General features: G+C 40.5%; 1 protein-coding gene and 2 long non-coding RNA genes across 6 annotated transcripts in view; 2 read left to right on the top strand and 1 right to left on the bottom strand.

The window, feature by feature from the left end:
- Positions 1-19,102, top strand: part of LOC125967222 (uncharacterized) — a 49,980-nt gene that overhangs the window by 6,088 nt on the left and 24,790 nt on the right. For 2 of the 3 annotated variants that reach the window (XM_068650485.1, XM_068650484.1), the window contains exons 2-6: positions 1,953-2,149; positions 3,877-4,014; positions 4,089-4,203; positions 4,370-4,556; positions 14,525-14,666. In XM_068650485.1, coding sequence (XP_068506586.1) covers positions 1,953-2,149; positions 3,877-4,014; positions 4,089-4,203; positions 4,370-4,556; positions 14,525-14,666 — 779 coding nt within the window. The remainder of the gene's footprint in view (positions 1-1,952; positions 2,150-3,876; positions 4,015-4,088; positions 4,204-4,369; positions 4,557-14,524; positions 14,667-19,102) is intronic. The other variant, XM_068650486.1, reaches the window with a different exon arrangement.
- LOC125967219 (uncharacterized) lies at positions 4,563-8,446 on the top strand. Of its 2 annotated transcripts, XR_011086745.1 has the most exons (4): positions 4,563-6,410; positions 6,507-6,584; positions 6,659-6,903; positions 6,982-8,446. It is a non-coding gene; the product is annotated as an uncharacterized lncRNA (long non-coding RNA). The 2 variants fall into 2 exon arrangements; XR_011086744.1 differs by having other exon boundaries at positions 6,659-8,446.
- On the bottom strand, positions 11,893-13,013 carry LOC137840236 (uncharacterized). The gene is made up of 3 exons (XR_011086746.1): positions 12,887-13,013; positions 12,561-12,812; positions 11,893-12,481 (listed from the first exon to the last, which is right to left on the bottom strand). It is a non-coding gene; the product is annotated as an uncharacterized lncRNA (long non-coding RNA).

Raw genomic sequence — 19,102 nt, 5'->3', positions numbered from 1 at the left:
GCAGAGTCTTTCTTTTCACTGATTTATTCCAACAAACGATGACCAAAAAATACAACTCAAGGCGCCTCTTGCGAGGGAAACACTCGGCAAAAAGTCCAAACAAAAGGCGTCGCACTCGGGCGAGACAAAAAGGGCTATGGGGAACAAGGCACTAACAAAAGGCGTCGCTCTGTGGCGAGACAAAAAGGAGGAATCTTACTGGGAGTTCGGACGTCAAGGAATCGCTGGTGGTCGGGAGGAGGCAAGACACACTGGCACAAGACAAGGGGAAGACACGGACTAAATACACACAAAAGGGCTGGGACGCAGGTGCTGACAATTAGCGCCAACCACGCAGGTGCACACAATCGGGATCAGGGAATACAAGACAACCGAAAACAGAGGAAGGAACCACGAACTGAAACGGAAGGGATGCCAAAATAAAACAGGAAGTGAAGTTACGACACAGACAAGACAGAAATCCGGAAAAATAAACGTGACCGCATGACACTTCACTTCTGATGGCAACTTATTCCATTTGCATGCAGCTTATTCCATTTGTGTACAACATAACTAAATGCAGCTTCATGTTTCATGTCAAAATTTTATCACAAGTACTACTTTTAAATGTACTGCTTATTGATCTAGTGCCTTGACGGTATTTTTACTGGTATATTTTTGTTTATAAAAACACCAAAACAAAAATATTAGAACTCACACTGCTCAGAATGCAACTACAACATTAATGTAAAATAAATTAAAAACAATCATTGGAGAAAATAAACCGTTAATACTGCAGCGCTATTTTCAATCGGCATTTCTTTAAGGATCAAAGATGGGAAAATCTTACCACAACTACTACTTTTAAATGTACTGCTTATCGATCTAGTCCCTTGACGGTATTTTTACTGGTATATTTTTGTTTATAAAAACACCAAATCAAAAATATTAGCACTAACACTGCTTTTTTTTAAATAAATGTAAATACAACATTAATGTAATTCGTAAAATAAATAAAAAACAATAATTGAGAGAAAAATAAACTATTTGAACGAATTAGTCTGATACATTCATTAATTACTACATTAATCACTCTGATTATGCAACTGCAACATTAATGTAAAATAAAGAACAATCATTGAGAGAAAAAAATATTTCAACAAATTACTCTGATACATTACTACATTAGCCACAGATTATATAAACAATTATTTAGGACATCAGCATCAAGCCTGAAACATACTGTTGGACTGCAAAAAACACTTTGTGAGGTAAAATACACATTTTGTCTGTTTCTTAATTGCACTCCTCCCTGACAGCGAGACAGTTGCAACGTCATCCTTTGGCCTGTGTCCAAATTCACAGGTTGGTGTCCCCTGAAGGCTGACTGCATTTTTGTCTGCAAGGCGTCACTTCCAGTGAGACTCGATCATAATTGGGTTTCAAATACACATTAAACCTGTCCAAATTAGCCAGGATTTTTGCAGTTGCGCTGGAACTGACGTCACACAGCCAAAAATGTGGCAGAAATGCTTTTTCAACTGCATTGAACTGACGACATTGTTGATAAAAATGTTTTTGAGATAAAAATGTATCTTGGTCTCTTTTTATTTCACAAGAACGGGGCATTTAAGCTGGGGTGGTGGGGTGTAGACATTTTATATCTACTGTAGGTCTGCATACAAGAGCGTGAATGGTTGGCTGACTCCATATGTCAGTCCTGTGACTGTGAGATAATAAATCAAGTGTGTACGGTACTTTTTACCTCAAGTCAGCTAGGATAGTGTGCAGCGTTCATGTTACCCAGACCAGGATAAGCACTAAAGATGGATAAATGGAAGAATTGAGCAATTTATCAATACCAAATCTAGTCCATATTCAAGTTTTCGTTAAGGCTCGTCAAACAGAACCTGACAAAAATTGTGTACAAACAGCAACAGGCTTAAGTTCTAACATTCATGCTGTCACTGTAGGTGGCCTTCCATCACAGACAGAATGGCAAAAACAACTGTGTTCAACCATCAACGTTTACATGTGAGGAGTGTGCAAGCGTCATCAACAGTCTTGTCATGCAAACAGACCAGGACAACACAGGCCGGGGCAGGTGGTGTCAGTCTGACAGACTTGTATTGGCAAACGTCTTATTGAATGCTTCCCATATTTCACTGAGGTACATGACCCAAGGCTTTCAGATTCGTGATCATTTGTGATGGCCTGTCAGCCCCCTCCCCCTTTTTCCATTGACATAAATTACACGTAATTTCTTAAATCAGGGGTTTTCAACTGGTTTTGTCCAAGGGACCACCATTACAATCAAGAAGCCACTCGGGGACCACTGCTTTGGCGTAATATTATTTTGCACCGAAGAAGAACAGATCTGGGGTGGCTCGGTGGCGCACTAGTTAGCACGTCCGCAGTCACAGTTTGGAGGTTGTGGGTTCGATTCCACCTCTGGCCCTCCCTGTGTGGAGTTTGCATATTCTCCTGTGTGGGTTTTCTCCCACATCCCAAAAACATGCTTGGTAGGCCGATTGAGCACTCCAAATTGCCCCTAGGTGTGAGTCTGAGTGGGGATGGTTGTTCGTCTCTTGTGTGCCCTGTGATTGGCTGGCAACTGGTTCAGGGTGTCCCCCGCCGACTGCTCAATGACTGCTGGGATTGGCTCCAGCACGCCCGCGATCCCCGTGTGGACGAGCGGTACAGAAAATGGATGGCTGTCGGATAGATCTATTACAGGCTATTTATTTGCATCTGTGTGTCAATTTTGGGAATACAGGCTATTTATTTGCATCTGCATGTCAATTTTGGGAATCTCAGCTACATTTGACATAATTTGGATGGAAAAATGAGTCACACAATTAGCTGGAAAATAAATCAAGTGTAATAAAATAAATCAATTTTATCAGAAAAAAATTTACAATCATTTTTTATTTCCAATTTCGCGGACCCCGTGCAATGCCGTCACAGACCACTGGAGGGCCACGGACCACTGGTTGAAAATCCCTGTCTTAAATGAAAACCTATTTCAGTTATATTTTATATCTATATCTATATATACTACTTCAATTTTATATTTTCTGTATTTGTATGGGGGCTTACCAGGTTTATATTCATTTTATGTAAGATTACGTGCTATATAACAGCTTTAATACAGAAAATTGTACAATAATTAAATTTTAAAGCCTCTGATTCAATGTAAAGTATATACAGTACATATCATAGCCTGTCCAATTATTCGCTGTAAAAGCAATTGTCATAATTATATCAACATAGCACGTGACAAAAATGACAATTACCTATTTGTATGTTAACCTGCTGTGCGTTGCTGTGCACAAATAATTTTGGACCAACCTTTATTGGACTTTGTTCACTTTGTGTGTAACAGGTTTGCTAACAGTAAAGTTGAGGCGGCTTTTAATTTGATTGCTGGGTGACATTCAAATCATATCTGGTCATTTTGGATTGTCATTCTCTTTCATTTGAGTCACTGTCATCAGAGGTGGGCAGCGTCCTCCTTTCCTGAATTTCCCTCCCTATATCAGTCTCGTCCAGTCAGTCTGTGTCAGCCAAACGCAGTTGAGAACGTATTTACTGTCACACAAGGACACACAGCCAAATCGTATACACTTTAGTCCCATAATCCACAATGACATTGTTTTAAAACCGATCACCACTGTGGGTGTTGTTTTTATTATTATTTTTCTTAATTTGGCTGCGTGGTTGCATGTGCGGCGCCTGCGTGTGATGTGTTAGAGGAACGGGCTCGTCCCACATGGGTCAGGGATGAAAACTGAGGGATGGACGGACGGACAATGGCCACTTCTGACCGTCATCGGTCTCGCAATACAATAGCACCATGTTGAAAATGTGCTGTTTAATCACAATGCTTATTTACAGTAACACAGGTTGCTGCTGGGCAACAAACAATGACATGAAAACTAATTGGACAGCCCATGCACATTTGGACCTCAGAACACGATCGGACACTGAAGCCCTTAACAACTGTCCCGTAACTACTACAGTGTCATCACTAAGGTAAAGACATGGTTCCTAAGGCATTAGTTGTCAGGGGACGGACGGATGGATGAATTATGTTTGTCTTTATGCAGGGTGCCCCAGAACTGTTTTTCAAATATTCATCTTTTAGCATATGATCCAGATGGAGATCATGTGAAGTGTCACTTGACAGCAGATACGGCAGTTCATAACATTTCTCTAAATGAGGTAATTCCTGAATACTGTGTTACTCATCTGTGAATTTATGAATCTGCGTGTGCCAAACCTCTATCTAGTATGTGGGGGTCGACTTTAGATCTCTAAATTCAGAATACAAAAAATTATATAACATGGCTGGTTATGATCTCTACTGTTTCACTTTTTTTTTACCCAGAATACTTGCACACTAGAAAAGACAGGGCATGTCAGGGATGGTGTCTACGTATTTGAAATAATGCTTATGGATTTCCCCACACAAAGAATCAGTTTGTCCTATGCAAATGGAACATCGACATACTGGGAGAAGGCAGATGAAAACGCATCACCTCTTTGCAAGCTAAAACTGCAGTTCTTACTAGAAAGTAAGTGATTTTTTTTATATTCTACAATTGTTAAGTGTTAACATATGATGCACAAAAGACAGCTGGACAGAGAGCTAATTTTATGAAGTTCTTCAGTTTAAAACACAAATTCTGACTTGAAGGAGCCATAATCATGCTAAATCGACTTTTTGAAGCTTTTAGTCACGTTAAAATTCTAATTGCTCACCAAAACACCCGTTTTCTGCTACCCATCTTGGAGTATTTCCTGCTCATTCCTCCTATCCAATTAACAGCCCTGACCTAATCAAGAAAATGAAGGAAAGATCTGATGGCTTAAGGCGGCGGTGTCAGTGTAGCTACTGGTCACCGGCCATCTTAGAAAAGAGGACTGCGCTGGTGCGCTTTGCTGTAGTCGGCAGTAAATTGGATGACTCGTAACTTAATTCTTGACAAATTGGTTTATTACAAATCTTAGTAACGTGGCTATGAATCAGACGGAATATTTAACTCCCAATTAAAAAAGAAAAAAACGGAAATCGGTTGTGTTGAGCATTCTACAGTTATTTTTAAAGCTTGTGCACAATTGAATGTTATGAATGATCGACTAGCCCTGTCTCGAAATGGCTGCCCATCCAACGTCGCTTCAGATTGGCTCACAGCGCGCATAGGCCATCTATATACAGTGAGCCCTCGCTACTTCGTGTTTTGTTTATCGTGGCTTCACTACATCGCAGATTTTTTTTTCAAATTAAAAAAAACATTTAAAAGTCAAAATAAAACCTCTAAATTGAGGAAACGTGTATAACCTTTAGGACAATGTAGTATTGCTCCAAGTGTTCGTTTACATTCCTTTAGAAGTCCATTTTCGCGTGTTATCATCTTTCCGCTAACTTGTTAGCCTGCCCAGTACTTCTTGTTGGTGACCGTACTTCGCGGATTTCATTTATCGCGAGTGGTTTTTGGAACCAATTATCCGCGATAAACAAGGGATTACTATATCTACAATGACCAGTACACACAATAGAAGAAGGTACCAAGCTTTGATGTCTATTCATATGCAAATGAGTTAGGGGTCATAAAATTTTATGATCTATTTATGACTTGTTATGGTATCATAAATCACCCTCTTTTGAATTGTGGCGGGGTTGGGGGCATCAAGATGGCGCCAGTTGTGACGGTGCCATCTTTGACTGTCGCCATTTTGGTTTGCTGGCGCCATTTTTAAGATGTGGATATGTATGGGCATGTATTTTTATGAATCAAAACAGGTGCAGCACGTGAGCTAGCTTTGCTACCAGCCCTCTGAGCTACCTTTGCTTCCGGCCCGTACGTGTGAGATTGAAGGGACCCTTTTTTTGTTGAGAACCCGAAGGGGAGGGGGTGTTTGTGTCAGAGTGGGGGGTCACGAGAGGGAGGGGGTGTTTGTGACAGAGGCGGCATTACAGGTGCCAAAAGTTGTCTGGATGAGAGTCGCATATAATTTGAGAAACAATAGCTCAGCCAAAGTTATCTGAAAGCGAGAGACGCATGTAATTTGGCAAACATTACTTTAGAGGATCAAGGGGGTTTTTTGTTGAGAAAATCATTGAAGTGTCGTTAGCATGCTGCCACAGGTATCTGAAAGATAAAAAAAAGCAAGGTGTTGATGCATAATTTGACAAACAATAGTGGAGTCGGCATTACTGGGGCCAAGGATATGTGGTAGACCCTTTGATACGGCCAGAGTTATCTGATTCCCCGCGACATGTGAGCCCATAGGCGTGGTCTTATCCCCGCCGAATTTAAAGTTTGGTGTGGACGAGCATCATTTTGGAGAAGACAAGACAAGACAAGCCATAGCTCTGAGCAACGGAGTCGAAGCGCGTCAAAAAGCTGTTTCGAGAATGGTTAAAGGTAAGTCATTTTAATACCTTTCTCGCGATAATAATAATAATAATACACTGCGGTTATTTTATAAAACAAAATGTAATGTTTATATAATATTTGCAGACAACATCATTTTTGCCGATGTCCACGCATCTTTTGACGACGATTTTAGCGACGTTTACCTAACACAATCAGACTATGGTGAGTCAATCGCGCATCTAAGATAGTTAATATAGAGGGTATTAGTTGCTGATTTTATTTTATGTATGCAACAGATCTCGTGGCCGCGGCCACTAGGAAAGGCGTTCGGCCGACACAAGCTGCCTTCGACCACCATATTGGAGCAGTCGAAATGTCAGAGCCAGCGCGACCAGCGGTATCAGAGTCACGTGTTACTGTTGAAACCAATCCACTCTCAACCCGCACCGCTCAGCCGGAATCAGCGACGGACTCAGAACTAGTTGAAGCTCTGTCTACTTACGAGGGTTTAAACCATCATCATCAAGAGGCGACAAACAAAGTTATTTTATATTTTTTCCCTCTTTGTATGCTATAGTCCGACATGCTATTTTCGGTATTATAAAGGATTAACTTGCAGGTGAGCGTCGTGACACGGGGGCTCAGAGAGAGAGAGAGAGGAAGAGGAGGAGGAGGAGGGGGCAGCCCTTCTACAACACGCACCACTCAACCAGCAGGGGGCCTGTAAACTGCCGTGGTAACTGTATCTACAAAAGACGGTTACAAGAATGTTTTAAGATTATTCATGCTCTTACAGATTTAGCCGAATCAAAATAGGTTCGTGTTGTTTCTGTTGTGTTTTGTAAAAGAAAATATAATGGATCATCCAAACCTTACGTCAACGGAGTCAGATTTCTTAGCAAACATTGGTGAAATAGATTTGCCGTCATTTAGCGGGACAAGCCAAAGAAGTGACACACCAGAGCTAGATTTATCAAACGTTAACAATATGTGTACGAGTCAAATAACAGATTTGCTCAACAATGTGAGCACGGCTTTGTCAGAGGGGGAGAGACCAGACAGTCCTGCTATTCTCACCCATTTACAAGCTGTCATGGATGAATTGAACAATCAAAGTATGAATGAAGGTGGACAGAGTCCGACACAAATCCCGTCACAATTGCTAAACATGATAGCGGAATTAAACAACCAAGCCAATGGCAACAACGGGCGTATCAGTCCTGACATTCCTGTCCAGTTGCTAAACATTATCCAAAATCTAAATACGCAGCCTCTGGTTGACCCGTCGACCGCTAACACTGTCGATTCATCACCGGTTGCTACTGACGACGTTCCGCCGATATTTCAGCCTAACAACTGCTCTGTTATAATTGATCACGAAATAGACGTTATTGATGACAACACACCAGCATTTCAACACACGCCCCAGCAATCTAACAACGGTTCTGTATTAGCTGACCAACGCGGCGGTTCTATTGTAATCAATAGGCCGCATTTCAATAATGTAGAGGTAAGGCGACAGTTAAATATACCATCGCAACAGAACATTAATGATTTTGCAACCTTCTACCTCCAGATTGAAGATAAAATAGATGATGTCATGCAAGAGGTAGCTGGCAGGGCGCAAACAGGTGATGTAATTCAGATAGAGCTAGTGGCTGGTAACGATAGAGCTCACATCTACCAGCAAACTAGTGATATAAACTCTATCAGAGATAATGCATCAGACATGCTTGAACGTTTAGCCCAATCAAATACAGAGCTTCTGGCTGATGAGGGCTTAGAGCTCATTGTACAAATAGTCACTCCATTGCGTGGTGGAATGCGTCGCAGGCTGTTGAACACTACCAACAGAGAGATTTTGAGGTTGAAAAAACGACACCTACACATACCTCGTAATAAAGACAATAATTTGTGTTTCGCTCTCTCACTAACCTATCTGCTAAATGACACACTCACAACAAAACAGGCCACAAGACACGCACGGCTCTTACATGAGAGTGTAGGATTGGATTGTCAAACACCTGTGAGTCTGGGCGATGTCCATAAATTTGAGAAAGTCCTCAAACGGAAAATAACTGTAATGTATCGAAAAGAGGACTGCCGCCCCATGACCTTTTTTGACACGCATTATCCCAAAACAGATAACGACACTTTATTTGTCTTACACCTTGAGGGTCATTATTACGGCGTGAAAGCGATTGAGGCATTCGTTGGCCTTGCATTCTTTTGCAGACGTTGTTACAAAGGGCATGAGAATTGGCAACAGCATCAGTGTGAAGGACACTGTAGCGTTTGTCTTGATCCATGTTGTAAACAACGGCGGATTAAACCTGTCATCTGCCCCGACTGTAACAAAACTTGTCGTAATGAAGAATGCTTTACCAAACATAAACAGTTTCGATCAATGAATCGTGTGAGCAACTGCGCTTCATACAAAAAATGCTTACAGTGTGGTCTTCGGTATTATGTGAAAGCTGATGGTACCGGTGCTAAACATCGCTGCCCCGTTAAAAAGTGCACAGTGTGTGATGAGATCATAAATCAAGATGACGCATTGCTGAACCCCCACATGTGCTACATTCAGCCCATCAGGCCTCAACCACCGTGCAAAAATGTAGTCTACTACGATTTCGAAACCTATGTAGACACAGACGGTTTGCACAAAAAAATATGCCCGACAACAAAACGCCCACTCGGCGCATGTACGGCATAGTGTGAAGACGAGTTTACCTTTAGCTGTTTTGAAGGGTAGAACGGGAAAATATAAACCACGGGGTGGGTTGACTGTGGCGCTGATGAAACCGAAATACGACCTAGGGTCTTTAAAATCACCGTGGATAATCGTTGGATGACCGATAGGGTAGGTGCCTGTACTGTTGATGAAAAGATATAATGATGTCACATCAACATACAACACACGCTCGTCTGGCTCTGCCGTGTATTTTAAAACGAATGCGTTTGTTCGGCCCCCAAAAAGAGCCTGTCTCGGTTTGAGCGGTGCAGGAAATTTGTTTTTTTTAAGGAATTCCTTCACCTCCACGTCCATCTTTTTCATTTGCAACCATTCATGCTCCCACATAATTACAAGGTGCACATCCTGTCTAAGCCGTAGATCCTGAATTTTCTTTTGTGTTTTATCAAACCTCTCCTGAAAAGGGCGTTTTGTTGTCGGGCATATTTTAGAGAGGTCGAAGCATTCTGCGCAGCCGTGGTGATAACAACCAAAATACTCAAACACTATTTTTACGCCCGCAATTTCACAATAACCATCTACAGTGTAGTTGCCTATCCTAACTTCACCACCGTTCAATGCATGTCTAATTTGGATATTTTGGCTGTGCATGACCCATTGCATGTACTGAATAGAGTCATGCGAGAAAGCTTTGTGCTGCATATAGTTGTCTGATGGTGTAATGGCAAGTGTTTGCGGGGTCAGAAAAATAGCTAGAAAAACTTTCATGCACGCCGACGCAATTGTTACCGCAGTGAATGGATCTGTTCCGGTGGCCTCGAAAAACTCGCTCCTGAATTTTTCACACCCTTGCATTAACAGATCGTCATTCTCGCAGTAGGCTATTGCCTGTTTAGCAAAATCAAACACATTGTTAGCTTCTTTGGCATACCACTCGTCAAACTTTGATCGTTGGGAGGGTGACATTCGCTCGGTGCCGTAGTACGTGGGGTCAGGGTGAGACCCGACGTAGTTTAGATGCTCTAAAGAGCTGAATTTGTGTGGGAAGTAACCCTTTGATTTGTCTTCAAACCCCAGGGCCTTAGGCATTGCACTTAGAGGCATCGTCAAGAATGAGAGAGAGTCTATGAATCGAGATTTTGTGTCTAAATCGACAAATGGTAGATCTTTACTCCCTTGCATCAGAATGTCAAGTTTGAGACCTAATTCAAGCATTCTCCTTATCAGTATGTATGAATCAAAACCTCTCGCATTATGCGCAACAAACGTAGTTTGTTTAAACCGTGGCCTTCGGAAAAATCTGAGAAATTCATCAACACAATCTGTGCCATACCAATGCTTCGCCGGTCTATTCGATTTGCAGCAGATGAGAAAAGGTTTGTGCAAACCGTCTGTGTCTACATAGGTTTCGAAATCGTAGTAGACTACATTTTTGCACGGTGGTTGAGGCCTGATGGGCTGAATGTAGCACATGTGGGGGTTCAGCAATGCGTCATCTTGATTTATGATCTCATCACACACTGTGCACTTTTTAACGGGGCAGCGATGTTTAGCACCGGTACCATCAGCTTTCACATAATACCGAAGACCACACTGTAAGCATTTTTTGTATGAAGCGCAGTTGCTCACACGATTCATTGATCGAAACTGTTTATGTTTGGTAAAGCATTCTTCATTACGACAAGTTTTGTTACAGTCGGGGCAGATGACAGGTTTAATCCGCCGTTGTTTACAACATGGATCAAGACAAACGCTACAGTGTCCTTCACACTGATGCTGTTGCCAATTCTCATGCCCTTTGTAACAACGTCTGCAAAAGAATGCAAGGCCAACGAATGCCTCAATCGCTTTCACGCCGTAATAATGACCCTCAAGGTGTAAGACAAATAAAGTGTCGTTATCTGTTTTGGGATAATGCGTGTCAAAAAAGGTCATGGGGCGGCAGTCCTCTTTTCGATACATTACAGTTATTTTCCGTTTGAGGACTTTCTCAAATTTATGGACATCGCCCAGACTCACAGGTGTTTGACAATCCAATCCTACACTCTCATGTAAGAGCCGTGCGTGTCTTGTGGCCTGTTTTGTTGTGAGTGTGTCATTTAGCAGATAGGTTAGTGAGAGAGCGAAACACAAATTATTGTCTTTATTACGAGGTATGTGTAGGTGTCGTTTTTTCAACCTCAAAATCTCTCTGTTGGTAGTGTTCAACAGCCTGCGACGCATTCCACCACGCAATGGAGTGACTATTTGTACAATGAGCTCTAAGCCCTCATCAGCCAGAAGCTCTGTATTTGATTGGGCTAAACGTTCAAGCATGTCTGATGCATTATCTCTGATAGAGTTTATATCACTAGTTTGCTGGTAGATGTGAGCTCTATCGTTACCAGCCACTAGCTCTATCTGAATTACATCACCTGTTTGCGCCCTGCCAGCTACCTCTTGCATGACATCATCTATTTTATCTTCAATCTGGAGGTAGAAGGTTGCAAAATCATTAATGTTCTGTTGCGATGGTATATTTAACTGTCGCCTTACCTCTACATTATTGAAATCCGGCCTATTGATTACAATAGAACCGCCGCGTTGGTCAGCTAATACAGAACCGTTGTTAGATTGCTGGGGCGTGTGTTGAAATGCTGGTGTGTTGTCATCAATAACGTCTATTTTGTGATCAATTATAACAGAGCAGTTGTTAGGCTGAAATATCGGCGGAACGTCGTCAGTGGCAACCGGTGATGAATCGACAGTGTTAGCGGTCGACGGGTCAACCAGAGGCTGCGTATTTAGATTTTGGATAATGTTTAGCAACTGGACAGGAATGTCAGGACTGATACGCCCGTTGTTGCCATTAGCTTGGTTGTTTAATTCTGCTATCATGTTTAGCAATTGTGATGGGATTTGTGTCGGACTCTGTCCACCTTCATTCATACTTTGATTGTTCAATTCATCCATGACAGCTTGTAAATGGGTGAGAATAGCAGGACTGTCTGGTCTCTCCCCCTCTGACAAAGCCGTGCTCACATTGTTGAGCAAATCTGTTATTTGACTCGTACACATATTGTTAACGTTTGATAAATCTAGCTCTGGTGTGTCACTTCTTTGGCTTGTCCCGCTAAATGACGGCAAATCTATTTCACCAATGTTTGCTAAGAAATCTGACTCCGTTGACGTAAGGTTTGGATGATCCATTATATTTTCTTTTACAAAACACAACAGAAACAACACAAACCTATTTTGATTCGGCTAAATCTGTAAGAGCATGTATAATCTTAAAACATTCTTGTAACCGTCTTTTGTAGATACAGTTACCACGGCAGTTTACAGGCCCCCTGCTGGTTGAGTGGTGCGTGTTGTAGAAGGGCTGCCCCCTCCTCCTCCTCCTCTTCCTCTCTCTCTCTCTGAGCCCCCGTGTCACGACGCTCACCTGCAAGTTAATCCTTTATAATACCGAAAATAGCATGTCGGACTATAGCATACAAAGAGGGAAAAAATATAAGGAATACCTCCAACTTTGTTTGTCGCCTCTTGATGATGATGGTTTAAACCCTCGTAAGTAGACAGAGCTTCAACTAGTTCTGAGTCCGTCGCTGATTCCGGCTGAGCGGTGCGGGTTGAGAGTGGATTGGTTTCAACAGTAAGACGTGACTCTGATACCGCTGGTCGCACTGGCTCTGACATTTCGACTGCTCCAATATGGTGGTCGAAGGCAGCTTGTGTCGGCCGAACGCTTTTCCTAGTGGCCGCGGCCACGAGATCTGTTGCATACATAAAATAAAATCAGCAACTAATACCCTCTTTATTAACTATCTTAGATGCGCGATTGACTCACCGTAGTCTGATTGTGTTAGGTAAACGTCGCTAAAATCGTCGTCAAACGATGCGTGGACATCGGCAAAAACGATGTTGTCTGCAAATATTATATAAACATTACATTTTGTTTTATAAAATAACCGCAGTGTATTATTATTATTATCGCGAGAAAGGTATTAAAATGACTTACCCTTAACCATTCTCGAAACAGCTTTTTGACGCGCTTCGCTTGTCTTGTCTTCTCCAAAATGATGCTCGTCCACACCAAACTTTAAATTCGGCGGGGATAAGACCACGCCTATGGGCTCACGTGTCGCGGGGAATCAGATAACTCTGGCCGTATCAAAGGGTCTACCACATATCCTTGGCCCCAGTAATGCCGACTCCACTATTGTTTGTCAAATTATGCATCAACACCTTGCTTTTGTTTATCTTTCAGATACCTGTGGCAGCATGCTAACGACACTTCAATGATTTTCTCAACAAAAAACCCCCTTGATCCTCTAAAGTAATGTTTGCCAAATTACATGCGTCTCTCGCTTTCAGATAACTTTGGTTGAGCTATTGTTTCTCAAATTATATGCGACTCTCATCCAGACAACTTTTGGCACCTGTAATGCCGCCTCTGTCACAAACACCCCCTCCCTCTCGTGACCCCCCACTCTGACACAAACACCCCCTCCCCTTCGGGTTCTCAACAAAAAAGGGTCCCTTCAATCTCACACGTACGGGCCGGAAGCAAAGGTAGCTCAGAGGGCTGGTAGCAAAGCTAGCTCACGTGCTGCACCTGTTTTGATTCATAAAAATACATGCCCATACATATCCACATCTTAAAAATGGCGCCAGCAAACCAAAATGGCGACAGTCAAAGATGGCACCGTCACAACTGGCGCCATCTTGATGCCCCCAACCCCGCCACAATTCAAAAGAGGGTGATTTATGATACCATAACAAGTCATAAATAGATCATACAATTTTATGACCCCTAACTCATTTGCATATGAATAGACATCAAAGCTTGGTACCTTCTTCTATTGTGTACCAGTTCCTCACATTGTGACATCACACTGCGCCTGCAGAACCACACACACCAGATTCTCAAAGCTGTCTCCGCAACTTGTGTTCATATACGTACAGCTGTTCTGATGTTGATGCGTCAAATAAATAATGAAAATATTCACATTTAGTTTCACATTTGCAACTTAAAACAAACTTAAAAAAGTTTTTCAGTTTAAAATGGTTCATGGGTTTAACCAGGATTCCGAGCGGGTGTAACTAGGAGCCAGCCCACCCTGCATTGTAGTGTCTGAATATATGTGTATTGCCAGATTACACAGCGCGTTTATGTTTCTTTTACGATTATGCAGATGAACAAAAGCCTACTTGCATTTAAGCTTAGTCCATTGTTTTTTTTTTTCTAAAACTCTCATTCTTGGGTATCCGTCACTGCCAGACGGATGGAGAATTCTGTCCATGGGATAGAACGCCCACCTCTGGTAACATCCAATGTTTTCAGTTTTAACTTGATGTTCACTTGTGGTGCTCTCCCAAAATGACTGGCTGCATTTTTGGAAAGTGTCGGGTGTCATGTATTGATAAATTAGCATCCAGTAATTTATTGTTTTTCTGTGTCTCAGCAATTCTGTCTTTGTTTCAGTCCTCCCATCACTGCCAAATTGTGAACTTGGTCATGTGCAGCCCAAGTTCTTGGACCCAACACCCAAACATGGTTATGTGCTTCATGCCACAGTTGGTGACAAAGTGATTCTTTATGCCAAAGTACAGGCCTATCGTGCAACGTAGGTCTTTCTTCCATTTATCACTAATTATCTCCAAAACATTTCTGACATAACTGAGATACCGTATTTTCCGGACTATAAGTCGCTCTGGAGTATAAGTCGCACCAGCCATAAAATGCCCCAAAAAGTGAAAAAAACCATACATAAGTCTCTCCGGAATACAAGTCGCATTTTGGGGACAATTTATTCGACAAAATCCCACACCAAAAACAGTCATGAACGAGCAACAACAGGTTAAACGATAGCAACAACAGGCTAAACGATAGGTATGCTAATGTGACAAACACAAACAAAGAGCTGAGAACGGACCTGACGTAACATATAGAGTGATTAAGGACAACTATTACATGAATAACATGTTTATAAAACCATCGGTGTCACTCCAATTCATTAAATAGCAACAACAGGCTAAACGATAGGTATGCTAACGTGACAAACACAAACAAAGAGCTGAGAACGGGCCTGACGTAACATATAGAGTGATTAAGGACAACTATTACATGAATAACATGTTTCTAAAACCATCGGTGTCACTCCAATTCATTAAATAGCAACAACAGGCTAAACGATAGGTATGCTAACGTGACTAACACAAACGAAGAGCTGAGAATGGGCCTGACGTAACATATAGAGTTATTAAAGAAAACGATTACATGAATAACACGTTTATAAAATCATCGGTGTCACTCCAATTCATTAAATCCATCGATCGTCCTTTGTCAACAATCGGTGCGCGCGGCTGACGGCGCTTGCACATCAAAATATTCCACAGGCTCATAACGATAAACTATATTTCAAATAACTATAATATAAGCCAATAATATTATCAAACCATCCGTGCACTTTAAATCCATTAAATACATCGATCAAATTCCTCGTCCTTTGTCAACATCGCCGCGCGTGCGCCCTGACGTCAGCCTTGTCTTTATTCCACAGATCTAGTATATAACTATATTGTAGCGTTAACAAAGTACAAGGATAGACGTGGTGTGGTAAACGACTCTTTATTAAACAAAACAAACTTCCCAGCGTCTGGCGGCGTGGACTTCCAGACACGAGAGCTCCATGGCATAGGACCGGGCGTGCGTAATGCCCATGTCCGAGCCCCGTGCACCGTTCGCGGACAGCCACTCGGCCGAGCGCCGGCCCCCGACTCAGTAGAGTAGGACCGGGCGTGCGTACAAGCCATAATAGTTGTTCAAACCTTCTATGTCACTCCAAATCCTTAATTCCTTCAAACACTTTGTCCTCCGTGTCACTTAGAAATGATCACCGCTAATGATGCCGGTAGTCCTTACGTGGGTACGTTTGTCCTTTATGTAAACAACCGCCGCGCCGCGCCACTGACGTCACTTGAAATAGTAATCCATTGGTACATCACGGTTCTCCAAACTTTCTTTCTGCTGCTCGATTACTGTTTTCAGCTGCATATTTTACAACTTGAAGTTTGTAACCTGCAAAATATGAGTTTCTTTTTGGTGCCATTTTTCTTAAGCCCACCCAGTTGATGAGTCATGGCCAACGGTGAAATTTAGAGCGCCCTCGTCCAGTTTCGTCTGAAAATATAATTTTTTTCAGATGTAGTTTTTTGTTTTGTTTATTTGGTTGTTTTATCAAAGTCAAAGTCTACTTTATCGTCGATTTTTTTTCATATACTAAGACACACAAACAGATTGAAATTACGTTCCCACTATCCCTCGGTGAGATTTGTTTGTTTGTTTGTTTGTTTTTGTTTATTTTGAACATTTAAAGAAATACAAGAAAAGAAAGTAAAAAATACTGAAAATAATAACTCCATAGTACAATAGAAAAGAAAGAAAAGAAAAAAAGACATTGCGTTATATATTTTCACTTTATCATAAAATCTTATTTGTTCAAAAGGGAGTAGAAGGAAGCCTAGGCTTATCTAGCTCTACCCCTTGTAACCACATGTTTGCTTGATTCCGTCAAGATTTATCCATTTTCAGATATGTTAAAGATATACATATACATACATACACATATACACGTACATATATATATATATATATATATATATATATATATATATATATACATACATACATACATACATGCATGTACACATACATACATACACACGTACATATACACATACATACTACACATATATACATATACACCCACATATACACACACATACATATATATATATATATATATATATATTATACATACACACACTTATACATACATGCACCTCCTTTAGATAAATACAAAAGCAGTTTAAACACCTCACAGCATGTTACGGTATCCCATCAGTATTTTGCCTTTATAAATTTTTTTAAACTGAGGTAAAGTACTACAATTCTTTAGTTCGTCACTGCTAGTGTTCCATAATTCCACACCTTTAGCTGTTATACAATGCAACTTTAAAGTTGTTCTCACCAAATCTCTTTTAAACATAAGTGTTCCTCTTAAATAATAGGTACTTTCCCTTCACTCAAACAACCTCTGGATACTGTTTGGTAATTGATTATTTTTTATTTTGTAGATGAGTTGGATGGTTTTAAAATCGACTAGATCATTGTATTTCAGTGCATTCAGTTTTACAAAAAGAGGGCTAGATGGTTCTCTGTAATCAACATTATTTACAAGTCGTATTGCTTTTTTTTGTAGAATGTAGATTGGATCTGTGTTTGTTTTGTATGTGTTGCCCCACACCTCCACACAGTACATAATGTATGGGCGTATGAAGGAGCAGTACAAGGAATATAATGATGTTTGGTTTATAAGATCTTTTACTTTATACAATACTGCCAGTGATTTTGAGATCTTTGATTTGATATACATTATATGTGGTTTCCAACTTAATTTTTTTATCTATTAGCACTCCAAGAAATTTTACTTCATTCGCTCTTTCTATTTCTATATTATTTATTGTAAGAATTTTGTCTGTGTTTGTCGGACGGTTTCCAAATATAATATACCTTGTTTTACTTAAATTCAATGTAAGTTTTTTTGTGTCAAACCAACTCTGTAATTTTTCCATTTCAATACCCACAGTATCCAGTAGTTGGTCCAGGTCATCCCCACTACAGAACAGATTCGTGTCATCTGCAAAAACTACGGCCTTGAGTAACCTGGAGACCTTGCACATATCATTTACAAAATAAATAACAAGGGGCCTAATATTGAGCCCTGAGGAACCCCACACTTTACCTGCTTTAATTTTGATTTGAAGTCCATTAATTGCACATATTGATTCCTGTTTGATAAATAACTGTTTAACCAAGTGCGTGGCATACCTTGTATGCCATATCTCTCAAGTTTTGTTAACAGTGTTTCATAATTTACAGTATCAAAAGCTTTCTTAAGATCCAAGAAGACACCTACAGCATATCGTTTATTTTCAATAGCTGTTGTTATTTCAGCTACGAAATCTAACAAAGCCATTGTGGTGGTTCTATTTTTCCGAAATCCATACTGTTGGTCACACAGAATATTTTGTTTTGTGATGAAATCATCAAGCCTTTTATAAAATATTTGTTGTAGTATTTTGGAGAATTGTGGGAGTAAAGATATTGGCCTGTAATTTGAGAATATGTGTTTGTCCCCAGCTTTATATATCGGAATAATTTTAGCTATTTTCATTTCACTCGGAAAAACACCATTTGTCAGGGATTGGTTGCAAATATGTGTTAGGGGTTTCACCACACTTTCAGTAATATTTTTAACAAGTGACATATCTATCCCATTACAATTAGTTGACTTTTTACCTTTAAATCCTCTAACAATTTCTATTATTTCCGTCTCATCCGTTCCCCTTAGAACCATACTTTTGGCTATGGGTACATCCTTAATTAGGTCACTTGTACTCCCTTTTTTTGGTACTTCTTCCGCCAAAGTAGGCCCTATACCAACATAGTAATCATTAAACTCCTCTGCAATCATTGCAAGTTCATTTATAGTTATATTGTTACTGTTTACAAAGTAAGAAGGATATCCTTGCTTTCCAGTTCTGTTTTTAATAATTTCATTTAACACTTTCCATGTTATTATTGTGTTACTCTTGTTTTCCACCAGTTTCTTGCTATAGTAGTTCCTTTTACTGTTTCTCATTATTTTGATCAATTTGTTTTTATAGGTCTTATATTTTAATTCAGCTTCTTTTGTTCTTATCTTTAGGAAATCTTTGTATAACATGTACATGTTTTTTTTCTTGGAAGCGTTTAAGATTCCCTTTGTCAGCCATGGTTTTTCCACTGAATTGTGTTTGACCGCTTTCCTTACAAGAGGACAGTTTTTAATCATAAAGTTCAGATATAATGGCCATGAATGTGTTGTAGGCTTCATTTACATCACCCACATATACCTTTTTCCAGTCTTGTTTTAGAAGATCATTTTTGAATGAGTTAATTGAATTACCAGAGTTCATTCTACACATTTTAAAAGCTATAGCATCCTTTTTTTTCTTT

Source organism: Syngnathus scovelli, chromosome 4, assembly GCF_024217435.2.
Source record: "Syngnathus scovelli strain Florida chromosome 4, RoL_Ssco_1.2, whole genome shotgun sequence".
In the NCBI taxonomy this organism is placed as follows: Eukaryota; Metazoa; Chordata; class Actinopteri; order Syngnathiformes; family Syngnathidae; genus Syngnathus; species Syngnathus scovelli.
The sequence above is the reverse complement of the archived record's forward strand: the minus strand, read 5'-3'. Positions and strand labels throughout refer to the sequence as shown.